The sequence below is a fragment of the Delphinus delphis genome, chromosome 2 (assembly GCF_949987515.2).
Source record: "Delphinus delphis chromosome 2, mDelDel1.2, whole genome shotgun sequence".
Classification (NCBI taxonomy): domain Eukaryota; kingdom Metazoa; phylum Chordata; class Mammalia; order Artiodactyla; family Delphinidae; genus Delphinus; species Delphinus delphis.
Genome location: NC_082684.1, coordinates 100,582,473 through 100,595,463, shown reverse-complemented (window position 1 = coordinate 100,595,463; position 12,991 = coordinate 100,582,473). Strand labels below are relative to the sequence as shown.

At 52.0% G+C, this 12,991-nt stretch overlaps 1 protein-coding gene across 1 annotated transcript in view; it reads right to left on the bottom strand.

The window, feature by feature from the left end:
- Window positions 1-491: 491 nt before the first annotated feature.
- Window positions 492-12,991, bottom strand: part of FAN1 (FANCD2 and FANCI associated nuclease 1) — a 28,274-nt gene continuing 15,774 nt past the window's right edge. Inside the window, exons 8-14 of the mRNA XM_060005304.1 lie at window positions 12,662-12,781; window positions 9,168-9,332; window positions 8,576-8,723; window positions 4,829-4,932; window positions 4,099-4,293; window positions 3,398-3,526; window positions 492-731 (exon numbers count right to left, since the gene is read on the bottom strand). Coding sequence (XP_059861287.1) covers window positions 594-731; window positions 3,398-3,526; window positions 4,099-4,293; window positions 4,829-4,932; window positions 8,576-8,723; window positions 9,168-9,332; window positions 12,662-12,781 — 999 coding nt within the window. The 3' untranslated portion in view covers window positions 492-593. The remainder of the gene's footprint in view (window positions 732-3,397; window positions 3,527-4,098; window positions 4,294-4,828; window positions 4,933-8,575; window positions 8,724-9,167; window positions 9,333-12,661; window positions 12,782-12,991) is intronic.

Genomic DNA, 12,991 nt, shown 5'->3' with positions numbered 1-12,991 from the left:
CTAAAAAAAGTGTTCTTACCTTGAAGTATTTTAAAATACTGTCCTGCTAAAATATACTAACCACCATCTGAGCCTTCAGCAAGTCATACCGTAACAAATATAATGATGATGAAGAAGTTTAAAATATTGTGAGAATTACCCAAATGTGACCCTAGACCTGGAGTGAGCAAATAATCATAGAACAAGAATTTTAGCAGCCAAATGTGTAAGGGCAGTATAGAAAAACATAGATAAATTAAGGAATCTCCATTTCCAATATACTTTTTAGGAAGACACATTGTGTATGCTCCTTTATAAAAGACACAAAGCTGTGAATCATCTCCTTTTGGGGTGGGGGGTTCCAGCTTTCCTATAAGTCAGATGCATCTAGCTCCTGAAACGGCCACCAAGGTTTTGACCTTTTTAAAAGTTCATTACCTGCTCTATGGAATCAGTGAGTGTCCTGAAGCCAATACCAAGGTTTGTGATACACAGACACTGTACAGTGATGAGTCCTTACACTGCCAGGTTTATTACGACAACAACAAAATTAAATAAGATGTAGTGACACTTGACGCTTCTGACGCTCTCAGATGCTCCCAAGCCCACGGCTCTCAGTTGGGGCCCCTGCTCTTGGCTCCGACTGCAGCCACATGGCAGACCTCCACGTCCGCCCCCAGCCGGTGCAGCTCATCCAGCCAGATCATCTGCTTCTGCGAAAGACGGTCACTGGGGCCCTTCACTTCCACCAGCTGGGAGACAGAAGGGTCATTCAGGTAAGCTACGGTAGTTTCCACTGACAACTATTTAGATGGCGTATCCTCTATGCTGCTGTACTTACATGTGTATAGCAACTAAACATACACATATGATATTCAATGAGAAAGTTTCCTTTTCTGTAGAAACCAGACAGTTCACAGAGAATTAGGAAATCGATTCGTAATACAGCAGTTGAAAAATAGTTTTAAAGCACACACTGCACTGTTACTCTCCTGCGTAACACGCCTCAAACACTTTGTCAGGTCTGCAATTAAACCCAAACTTCTTGCCATGACCTACAAAACTGTGTAATCTGGCGCCTGCCAACCACACCAAAGGCTTCCTCTCAGTTCGCGAGACAGACAACATCTGCCCAACCAAAGGGTAGACATTCATCACGCTTGCTGTTCCCACCGCCTAGGACACGTCTCCCTGTTCTTCACGTGTCTGACGTCTTCTTCCGTGCTCAGCTTAAATTCATCTCTAAGAAGGGTCCTTCCTATGCACTTCTTCATGGTGTTTATCACAAGATAAAACTGCTCATTACATATGAGCTCCATGAAAGCGTAACTGTGTCAGTTTTGTCCACTGCAGATCACCAAAATTCAAAACAAAGCAATAAAAACTATCCAAAATGAAGTATAGAAAAAAATTTTTTAATGAAGAGAGCATTTCAGCAACCTAAGACTAGTTTAATTAGAGTCCCCAAAGGGAAGAAGACAGAGAAAAATATTTGAAGAAATAATGGCCAAAAATTTTTCAAATTTGATGGAAACTAAACCCAAAGATCCAAGAAGCTCAGTGAACCCCAAGCACAGAACCATAAAGAACACAACACTAAGAAACATCATAACTAAATTGCATAATCAGTGAAAAAATGAATCTCTTAAAAGCGGCCAGAATTTTTAAAAGCCAGAGGGGAAAGACTACTGATTTCTCGTTGAAAACAATACAAGCTAGACAACAGTGGCCCAATATTTTAAGGTACTGAAAAAAAACTGTCAACAGAATTCTTTGCCCAGAAAAAAATATCTTTCAAAAACAAAGACTTAAAGTCTTAAAATATCAATATATGAAACCTAAATAATTCATTACTAGCAGACCTCCATTTCCAGAAATGTTAAAGGAAGTTCTTCAGTCAAGAAGAGAATGATAGTACATGGAAATCTGGATCTATATAACGGAATAACAAACATTAGAATTTGTATCTACATGAGTAAACATAAAGACTCAGTCAGCTGTAGAAAGCAAAAATAATGTGCCACAGGGTTTATAACATGTCGAGGTATAATGTATGAACACAGCACAAAGGCTGGGAGAGGAGATATAAAAATATACTGTTGTTATGTGCATAAAAATAGCCTGTTGTTATGTGCATGATAAATGAAGATCCCACGTGCCGTGGAGCAACTAAGCCTGTTCGCCACAACTACTGAGCCTGTGCTCTAGAGCCTGCGAGCCACAACTACTGAGCCCGAGTGCTGCAACTACTGAAGCCTTCACACCTAGAGCCCATGCTCCACAACAAGAGAAGCCACCGCAATAAGAAGCCTGCACACTGCAACAAAGAGTAGCCCCCACTCGCCACAACTAGAGAAAGCCTACACGCAGCAATGAAGACCCAATGCAGCCAAAAATAAAATAAACTTATAAGTGTATCCTTTAAAAAAAAAAATAGATGACAGGTTTAAAGCCAAACATGAATAACATGAAATACAAATGTTCCAAATACCCAATTAAAAGGCAGAGGTTGTCAAATTAGATTAAGAAGTAAGACCCAGATAAATGCTGCCTACAAGAATATATAAGAAACTCAAATATAAAGAAAAAATATGTTAAATGTAAGAGAACAGAAAAAGTATCACATTAAACTAACCAAAAGAAAGCTGGAGTGGCTATATATCAGTTCAACTTAAGAGCAAAGAACCCAGGAATAAAGGAAGGTCATTTCATAATGATAAAGAGTTCATTTCATCAAGACATGACAACCCTAGGTTTATACATCGAATAATATATGAAGCAAACATTGACATAACTGCAAGGGAGAAAGAACCAAATCCACAATTACAGTCAGAGACGTCATATGACACTGATTCATTAAAGAACAGATTAGTTTCTCAGAAAGGACTTGTACCAGAGGTTTTTTTCATCTCAAAACTCAATAATAAGGAAGCCACCAGCCTGTGATGGGCAGCAGGGTGAGGCAAGGGAGGCATCCAGCCTACGACACGTGAGGAAGTGCTCACTCCTGGAGCTTAGAAAACAGCTCCCAACCATCTTGGCCTCCTGGAGCTCACACCTGCAAAATCTCCACCCTTGAGCGTGGACTTGCTGCTAACAGTGGACACAGCAAAAGCAATGGAACTTCACTGCCAAGATCAGCTGCTAAGAGACTGACTTCCGTCTTGCTCACACCCTGGCCCTTCTCACTCACCTGCTCGGATGAAATACGCTGCCATCGGGGGAGCTGCCTGCAGAGAGGCCCACATGCCAGCACCGAGGGCACCTCTGCCAACAGCCACCGAACAACCCCAGCCCTCAGTCCAGCAGCCTTCAAGGGATTCGGCCTTGTCAACCACCATGCTAGAAATGCCTAGATTGTGGCATTAAGTTGATCATTAAAGTCACCACCATGACTTTCCATTCTGGCTCAACTGACCTTAACGTGGTGACTTTGGGAGCTCCACACCACCAGGTCAGGGAGGCCCCCTCGGCAGTGTCGGAAGTCCATGGCCAGGCGCCGGCACACACCACTGAGGATGGGGCCCCCCAGGCAGGACACAAGATCCTGGACACGAAACACAGGGACAGTCAGCCCTCCCCTGGGACGGAGATCCTGAAGCCCCCCCAGTGACTGTGAGATGGGGCAGGGACTCCATGTGTCATTCAGCAGAGATGCGTCCAGGAACACCAAGTGCCCTTCTGCTGCTTGTGCTGGGGCTCCAGAGCCAGGGGCTAAAATGCCCCCGGCAAGCTCTGGGGACCACTTCTCCTTGGGTCAGTTACCAAGCTTCTGCCCGGTCGGAAACATCCGGGGAGCAGCTAAGGAAGAGGGAATTTGGGGTAAGCACTCAGGAATGTGACAGCGATGACCCTCAGAGGCCAGCAGTCACAGGACAGGGATGGTGTCCGCCCTCCAGGGGCCACAGGCCAGGCCAAGGGAAGCTGCCAACCAAATGGGCAGAAGGCGTAAGGGAGGCTTGTTCATGCTTGTGATTGTTCCTTCAGTAAGAGGCCTGTGGGCTGGGGTACCACACGTACACACACACATACACGTGCATGTAGGTATGCGTGTGTGTGTTTTGTTACAGTTGCCAAAAGGACACCTTGCATCAAGGAATCCTGCCTGCAGACCGTCACCTGGGCTTGCTGAAGAGAAGCAAAGCGATCCCAGCTGACAAGGGAGGCCACCCTGCCTTCCTGGGCCTGCCACGCGGCTGCCACCCAGGCCCGCAGGCTCTCCGTGGAGGCACCGTGAATCTGCCGCAGCCGGGTCTCGATGGCCGGTGCTCTGCTGGCGAAGAAGCTGTCCGTGCAGAGGTCCAGCGGGGCCGCCTGTGTGCAGGGAAAATAAGCTCACACTGTGCCTGGGGAGGCCGGAGTCATGAGAAGAGTCAAGATCAAATTTGGGAACTGGCCAATCTGATGAAGTTGACACATTCTTTTTCTCAAAAGACATGTAAAAATTACCTAAGTAATCTGATATAAAAGCAACTTATTACACTGGGTATTTTAGAGTAATAATTTGCAAAAGGAGCTTTTAGGTTAAACTGGTGGAACGCTTAGCCGGCACATGTGACAAAGCATACGAGAGCACCTGGGCCCACCTGGGTGAAGCTGAAGAAACTTACACTAAAAGTTTCAAACGGAATGATTCCAGTAAAGTAGGCTTAAAGTTTAAAACTTAACATACTTACATTTTAAATTGTATGAATCACATTTTAAAATTAAAAGCTATCCTTATGGTGGAATTAGCACCAGGATCCAAAAGAGGGGCAGGTTTCTGATGGCTGCAGAGGCGGGGCACCCAGGCGGGAGTGACTCACGCGCGTGCAGAAGTGTCTGCTGCCTGAAAATGTGCCATGATTACCTGGTAGGCGTTTCTGAAGGCGTCTGGTATCCCGTCCATGAAGATGACATCCCATAGGAGGAGACCGTACAGCGTGCTGAAGGTGGACCCTTCCCCGTGAATCCCTGAGACAAAGTCACACACACACAAGAAAAATCCGTTTCTTCTGTTTTTTAAAAACCACTACCATATCCTACTGCCTACTCAATTTGAAGAAAATAGCAAATATTTTACATTCAAACGCAAATGCTGTTTTTGTTCCATTCCTAGGTCATTTTTTTACATTATGTTGCTTATATGCAGAAGCCTTGTTTAAAGGCAAAAAATCTTAGTAATCATGAGAAAATTCAAATGCACATTTTGGAGCTAGAGTGGAAAAACCTAAGGAACACGTTTAAAAATAAAAGCAGATTCCCTCCTCAGGCTCTGGGGGTTCCATTCGGTGGGTTCGGAGGCGGGGGCATCCCCTGAGGGGCTCTGGGGCAGGGGGCCCCTCGGCCTCACTTGGAAAAGCCCTCTGGGAAGGAGTCTGGGCGCCCTGGGAGCCTGTGTCCTCTGACCCCATTCGCCTCCTCCACCCAGTACTCCTCTGCCTCGGCCTGGACACCGTGCCCAGGGTTTCTAAGACTTGGGGTTTTACAGAAAGCTTCCGCATCAGAGACCACCTAGTCCAGACGCCCCCTTCACCCCACATCCAGACCACACGATGGGGCGGTGACCTCAGAGGCCAGGCCCAGCCCCAGGCCGTGTGAATGGCAGAGCAGGGTCCGCAGGGCCGGAGCCTCCCGGAGAGAGCTGAGCCCCACCTGGCCCCTCAGCACACCTGACGCCTGCGCCCCCTGAACAGGCTGTGGCATCTCTCCGGCCAGTGGGCCCCAGGCATCGCACATCAGGTCAGAGGCAGCACAGGTCCCATCAAGGCCCGCTGGAGGCAGCCCTGGCCCAGGCTGCGCTGTGCGCCCCCTCAGCTGGCCCCTGCCCCGCAGGCCGTCCTCCGCTATCCGCTCGGGCCGCCAGCTGAAGCCTCGCCCTGGAGCCCTGCACCCTGCCGGGCCCGAGGGAGGCAAGCCTGGCTTTCCACCCTGGACAGCAGCATCCCTGAACCCTGAGCCGTCGGCGAGCGTTGGTGCTGTTAAGTCCAATCATTTGAGGAGATCCTTCTGAGGAACTCTGAAAGAAACTTCCCCAGAGGGTCTGAGGTCGCCCTCACACCAAACCTTCTCCAGAGGAAAGACCCACAGCAGGGTTCTGCTCAGGTTCACTGCATCAATCTTAATAAAGGAAAAAAATATTTTATAAAAAAATTGATATTCCAGAATCGGAACTGTCCGTCTGTCTTTCAAGCTCATGGCTAAACTGAAAGCATTCGCTGCGTGCGGCTCACAGCCGGCAGCCGCCTGCCCAGGGCCTGCTCCTCCTCCCTTGACGCCGGGTTACAGGGCTCCCGCCACGCCGCGGGGACCGATCCTGCATTCTGTTCTTTTATTCCTAACCCTCCGGGTCTCCTGTATCTCTGTCCTGACTGGCGTGTGCACTTCGTCCTCAGTAGCATCACCTTCCCGGTAAGTGATACAGACATCACACAGGTTCATCTTAACCATCACCTTGGACACACAGCAGAGAGAGGCCCGTGTGTTACGAGGTCCCCTCCTGTGGGGTCGTTTTGTGTCCTCACTCATCTGAATGATCACATCACACGCCAGTGAAATGATGTCCTGATTTTCACATACGTGAAGACACCTGAGTGTTCTTCAACCTAGTGACCCTTCAGCACAGACATGGGGGGGTCTGGCCTGGACATGTGGACCGAACCCGTGGGCCCCCTGGGAGTAACCACAGGAGCCAAGGTCTGGGGTCTGCTTCCAACATTAGGGGGGACGGCGGATGGAGGAAGGCTGGGTGAAGCAGGGGGCGCGGGGAGCTCGGCACACCCCTCTGCTTTCCCATAAAGGCATGTTCCGCAGCTTCCATGACATTAATAACAAGTTATTTTTTACAAAAGGCTAAAGCCCCCCCGCCCCAGTCCCTCCAAGGTAACCGCCCAGCCGCCGTCGTCGTCGCCCTGACGGGCAGCTGCAGCTTCCTCTGCGGTTCCCTCACGGTTTTTATGTTACTTTTCTATTCAGTACATTCACTAAGGACAGAGACTGACCAGTTCCTTTTACCAATTATAAGGCAAATTCTCACGGTCTTTCCTTTAGTCTGGCCTTAGACAAAGCACTGAATTTGCAGCTCCTTCTCCAAGGCCAAAATGGAAGAAAGCAAAGGGAAGAGGGCTCACGGGGACACACAGAAGCCGAGCCACCTCCAGTGGACCGGAGGGACGAGCAGACGATCTTAACACAGCTCTGTGCTGCTCTCAGGTGAGCAGGCCCACGGATGACGACCCTGAGGACCCGGCGCGGGCCCCACACGCGTGGGCAGGTGGGCGCGGCCCCTCCACTGTGTCTGGACACCGGTGCCTGGGCTGCTGACAGCACACAGGCCGTCACACACGAGTCACCACACGTCTTACTCAGGTGTTTCTCAAATGGCCAGGCCCAGCTCCCGAACGTGGACCCCTTGCCCTTGGCGTCTCCTGGCTGAGACCCGCATGCCGGGGACGTCCCCAGGATGGCCCCGGGGGCTGGGAGGGGGGCTGGGGGCTGCTCCCAGCTCTCAGAGGTGACAAAGGACACACAGGCTTGGGAGGAAGCGAGGGACAGGATCCAGGTCCGGGCCCGTCCTGGCTGGCCTGCCGCATCCCCTCCCCGGCCAGGGAGGCTTATCACCTCCCAGAGGTTCCAGTGCCTCTGCCAGCTGCGGGGTCTCTCCCTCTGGCGCCTTCATCCCCGAGCAGCAGAGACGCCGGGTGCCCTCTCCAGCCCTCCTCCCCTCCCCTCGATGGCCAGTGGGAGTCCTCAGCTCCCAGTTCCTGGAACCAGGCAGAATTAATTCCCACTTGGGCTCTACACAGTTCAGAAAACGGCTTCTGAGTGAAACCCACAAAGTCTGAACAAAGAGGATGCCAAGCAGCCCAGAAAGAAGAGAACCAGGGGCACCTGGTCCTGGTCCCTCTGCACATCTGGCTTGAGACACAGAGAGCATCTCATCCGCGGCTCAAAGAGCAAAGTCCCGCTCACCCCTGAGGGGCCGCAGACCACCTGCCTTGCAGCCGTACACGCCCTTGCACCCCCCCCCCACACACACACCCCCAAACACACACAGCAGCCTGGTTCAGCGGGAACCAGCGGTGTTTCTCTCTTGCGAGGTCACGTCCATCATTTCACTCTGAGGCCTCAGCCCCCAGGAGATGCAGCAGAGCGGGCGCGGCTGGAGGGGCGGGTGATCGCACACGTCTCTTGGGAAGGAAGATGGGAAAAGCTCCAATTCTTACTGACATTTGCTCTCCTCCCTCACCTGGGCTAGAGAGCTCATTTTACAAGGAATCTGACCCACAACTCTTCCAACCATGTCTCTGGTCCCAGGCGTGACGTCCTGTCAGGGCTCGGCCCTCCATCCTCTTCACGCCACCCACTCCCCAAGACTGCCGGGTACTCTTAGAAGCAGCCTGGCCCCGGCTGCCCTCCTCTGACCGGCTGGCTATCGGCAGAATCTCGTGGTCCTCTGCCCCGTCCTGTCCCCCTGCCTGACACAAGCTCTGAGGGTAACCCGGCCTCCCTTGCTCCTCGCGTCCCCCCAGAAGGCGCCGCCCTCACGGGTGGCAGGTGCGGACACTGGCTGTGGGGCGGGACACCACCCACTGTGGCCACACAGCCCCAGCGTTACCCTGGTCGAAGCCACAGCGTCTGTAATGGGCCAGCGCCAGCTCCTCCACAGAGCACAGGACGGTGGCAGGGGCGGTCCCCCCAGCCTCCAGCACGAAGACAGACTTGCCCGGCCCAGACTGCGGGCAGAGCCGGCCCGTGACGGTCACCTGTGGGGGGGGCAAGGGGAGGAACACCATTAGCTTTCCTCCTGCTCCAGCCCTGCACACCCGGCTCTGCTACCCCAAGGACACACTGTCCTCCGCCCCCGAAAGGCCACCCATCCTCAGCGCGGTGCCAGGCCATGTGACCCGCACCTTGGTGCCCATGAGGACGCAGGTCACAGCCTGGCCCTCTGCTCTCTGGGGCCCTGACCAGGCAGGGGGACCTGGAAAGGCTGTGAGCTGCTGACTCAGGAGTTTACAGAGTCACAGCCCCTGCCGGCCCAGCCTCCCAACGCCCAGGTGAGGACGGGGGCGAGGCCAGGTCGCTGCCCACAGCAAGCCAGAGGGTCTTTGGAGTCGACAAGAAACACGCGCTGAAAACCTCTCTAAGGCTGTGTTCAGGAATAAAAACAAGAATTCATCCCAAGTGCCCCAAGAATATTTACTTACATGTTTGACGTCACCCACAGTGACTTCTGGGAGCTGACGGAAGAGGTGCGCGTACTTCTGGCAGCTGGGAGAGGCCCGCAGGCGCACGGCCCTCTGATACAGCGAGAGGCGGTGGCCTGTCCGCACGTCCGGATCCGCCAGCCCTGCTGTGATGCACTTGATGGCCTAGCAAAGAGCACGGTGCCTGTCAGCATCCTGAAGTCCCCGTGCAGCATCCCCTCGTTTCATGTGACGGGAAACCCCACTGTTAATTAATCATTCATTTTGCTAATTAGTGGTGGGCAAAGCAGCCCTTCCAGAGACAAGGACATTCCCTTAGGTCCCATGCCGAGCACAGAAGCAGCACAGACCCCGATGCAAATGTCTGGGGCACAAGCAGCCGTGCTCCAGACACTATGTCCTGGTCACACGTGTGGACACAGCCTATCTCAGCTGCCACACCCTCAGGAGACGGAGGAGGCTGGGGAGAGGGACCTGGTCCGGGATGCGCTCGGGGCACCACCCAGGGGCTCGGTATGCAGAGCAGGCACCTCTAGGGCAGAAGCCCGGCCGTCTGACCACCTCCCAGTCCCAGGGAGCCTCATTTATAGGGAGAAGAATCTTAGGTTTGAAGGGGTTATGCATTTTCTAAGGTTATTCAGGGCTGGACAAATAAACAAAAATACTGAAAACTACATGGGATACTACTTCACACCCACTAGGATGACTGTACTCAGAAAAATGGACAATAAAAAGTGTCGGCGGGGATGTGGGAGAAATTGGAGCCCTCGTGCTTTGCTGGCAACAATGGAAAAACGATCCAAATACTGTGAAAAACGGTTCGGCAGTTCCTCACAAAGTGATACACGGAATTACCACGTGACCCAGCAACCTCACGTCCAGGTACACGCCCACCACGACTGAAAGCAGAGTTTCAAACAGATATTTGTACACAGTAGTGCTATTCACAACAGCCAAACAGTGGGAACAACCCAAGTGTCCATCTACAGATGGGATCAACACAACGTGGTCCGTTTACACAATGGAGTATTATTCAGCCTTGAAAGGCAAGGACACTGGCACCTGCTACAACATGGATGAGCCTTGAGGACGTTATGCTACTGAAATAAGCCAGGCACAAAAGGACAAAGATTCCATGATTCCACTTCAGAACAGGCAGATTCCTAGAGACAGAAGCAGACTAGAGGTAACCAGGAACCGGGGCAGGAGGGAACAGGAGTAACTGTTTCACAGGAGCAGAGTTCCTGTTTGGAGGATGAAAAGTTTGGGGAACAGACAGTGATGATGTTTGAACAACACGGTTTTGAACTGCTCGGGTCCACATACACACAGATTTCTTCCAATAAAGACTGCAGCACTGCACGGTCCACAGTTGGTTGGATCTGCAGACACAGGACCTCAGAAATGGAGGGCCAACTACAAAGTTATCCGTGGATTTCTGACTGTGCAGGGGCAGGGGGGCTCGGCGCCCCGATCCCCGAGTTGTTCAAGGATCAGCTGTATAATTAACGCCACTGAACTGTATACCTAGAGATGGTTAAACTGCAAGTTTTCTTTGTTATATATATTTACTACAATAAAAGAATAAAAAGTTTTTAAAAAGCCCTGAAAATCAGTGAAGATCAGGCCATCAGAGCCGGGTGGTCCAGAGGACTCAAGCAGAGAATGAGGCGGGGCTGCCGCCAGTTCTGTAGCCCCGTGGGAGCCGGGCTGGCCGTAGGGAGGGGCGGCCTCGGGCTCAGCCTGGCCTGGCCGGCTGGCTGCTGGGCACCTGCAGGCACGAGCCTCTGCTGGGCTGGCAGGTGCCCTCCCTGGAGACTGATGTAGAGAAGGGAAGGAACGGTGACAAAGTAACAGGGGTTATGAGCATGGCCGGGAAGATTCTTGGGAAAAGGCAAAAAGGAACCAGGGTTTTCCATCTGTCGCAAAGATAACCTCGGAGTATGAGTGAACGCTCCTATCAGCAGACCCGAGCAAGGGGAAAGTCTATCAACTCTTTGGAACCTTTATTTCAATGAAAGAGACAGGCAGCGCGCACACACCCTCTGTCCACGCTGGGTGAGGGGCCACCAGAGGCCTCTCCTGCCCTGTCAGCCCGAGTCAGCGGAGGCGGGGGCACCACACCCGCCTCCGGGAGAGGAAACAGCTCTCCCGGCTGGAAGCACTTGAGGTAACAAGGCACCTTTTCAGGTTAAGGCAGTAAAAATAGTATGTCATCGTCCACCACCGTGGTCAAATTTTCCAGCTCTCCATCATCCTGATTCACTTGACCTGCCCCTGGAGAAACAAAAGCTCCCAGAGCCGTAGTGCCCTCTGTTCAATGCAAACACGAGGTTGGCAGGGACAGGGGACCGCAGGTGGCCACACAGAGGGCCACTGTCGCCACCTCGGGAGGCCCCGCCCCGCTGGCTGCAGCAGCTGACAGCCAACGGTGTCCTCGGACTCACAAGGTCCCCGCCACAGAGAAGGCAGAGCCTGGAAGGGAAGGCGCCCGCCCTGCTGAGTCAGACACCACGTCGCACGGTGGGAGGAACGCCTTCCATCCATCTTTCTCCCAGGAGGCCCCGGGCAACGAGTGAATACAACCACCATTTCCAAAACCACCATTTCCAAAACTGTGTGGAGGCGGACACATCTAACCCTCCAGCTCCCTCCACCCCTAGAACTTCATCCCTGAATCCCGACACGATCCTGCGACCGACACACCCACCAACCCCACTGTCACCCCCATATTCGCACCCCTGCTACTTCTTCTGGGGTTGGAAGAACACAGACAAAGAAGGATGTTTAAGAAATCAACGTTCTAAATCAACCATAGTCCAATATAAAATAAAAATTTAAAAAAAAAGAAACCAGGGGCTTCCCTGGTGGCACAGTGATTAAGAATCCGCCTGCTGGTAGGTTCTCCCTGGTCTATCAGGAAATCGGCTGGCTGTATTTGCAGTGCCCCTCGCTAACTCTGCTCTTTGTTCTCAATAAACTCACTCTCATCTAAAAAAAAAACAAAAGAATCCGCCTGCCAATGCAGGGGACACAGGTTCGAGCCCTGGTCTGGGAAGATCCCTCATGCCGTGGAGCAACTAAGCCCATGTGCCACAACTACACTGCACTCTAGAGCTCACGAGCCACAGCTACTGAGCCCACGCGCCACAGCTACTGAGTCCACGCGCCTAGAGCCTGTGCTCTGCAACAAGAGAAGCCACTGCAACGAGAAGCCCACATACCACAAGGAAGAGCGGCCCCCGCTCACCATAACTAGAGAAAGCCCACGCATAGCAACGAAGACCCAACACAGCCAAAAATTTAAAAATTAATTAATTAAAAAAAAAAGAAACCGATGTTCTAAATCAACCGTAGCCCAGTATAAAATAAAAGTTAAGAAAAAGGAAATCAACGTTCTAATTACATTTAGATTTTTAAGGTATTAACAGTTTGCTATATTTTTAAATGTATGCCAAACTGAACAAAGGCTGGGCGGCTCCGCAGCTGAGTACCGGCTCCAGGCGCTTCAGGTGCTGGTGCAAGTTGAGAGCCAGCCGGTCCCACCACCGGCCTCTGCTGTCAGGACAGTACACTTTCTGGGACAAAAGGTTTTCAAGCTCCTTGACGGCTTCCTGTGGCAACAACAAGGGATGCGCATTAGACACCTACACACCAAGCGTCTGCCATTATACTGAGTAGTCAGGAAAATTGTCAAAGTATATCTATACAGCATCCCTCTCCATTCTAAAGTAAGGCTCAGGACGCGGACTGCCAAGTGGGGCCCTGGGACGTCCCTCGGGAGTGGCCTGAGCTCCGGAGGCGCCCCAGGCTTCTCAGCAGGC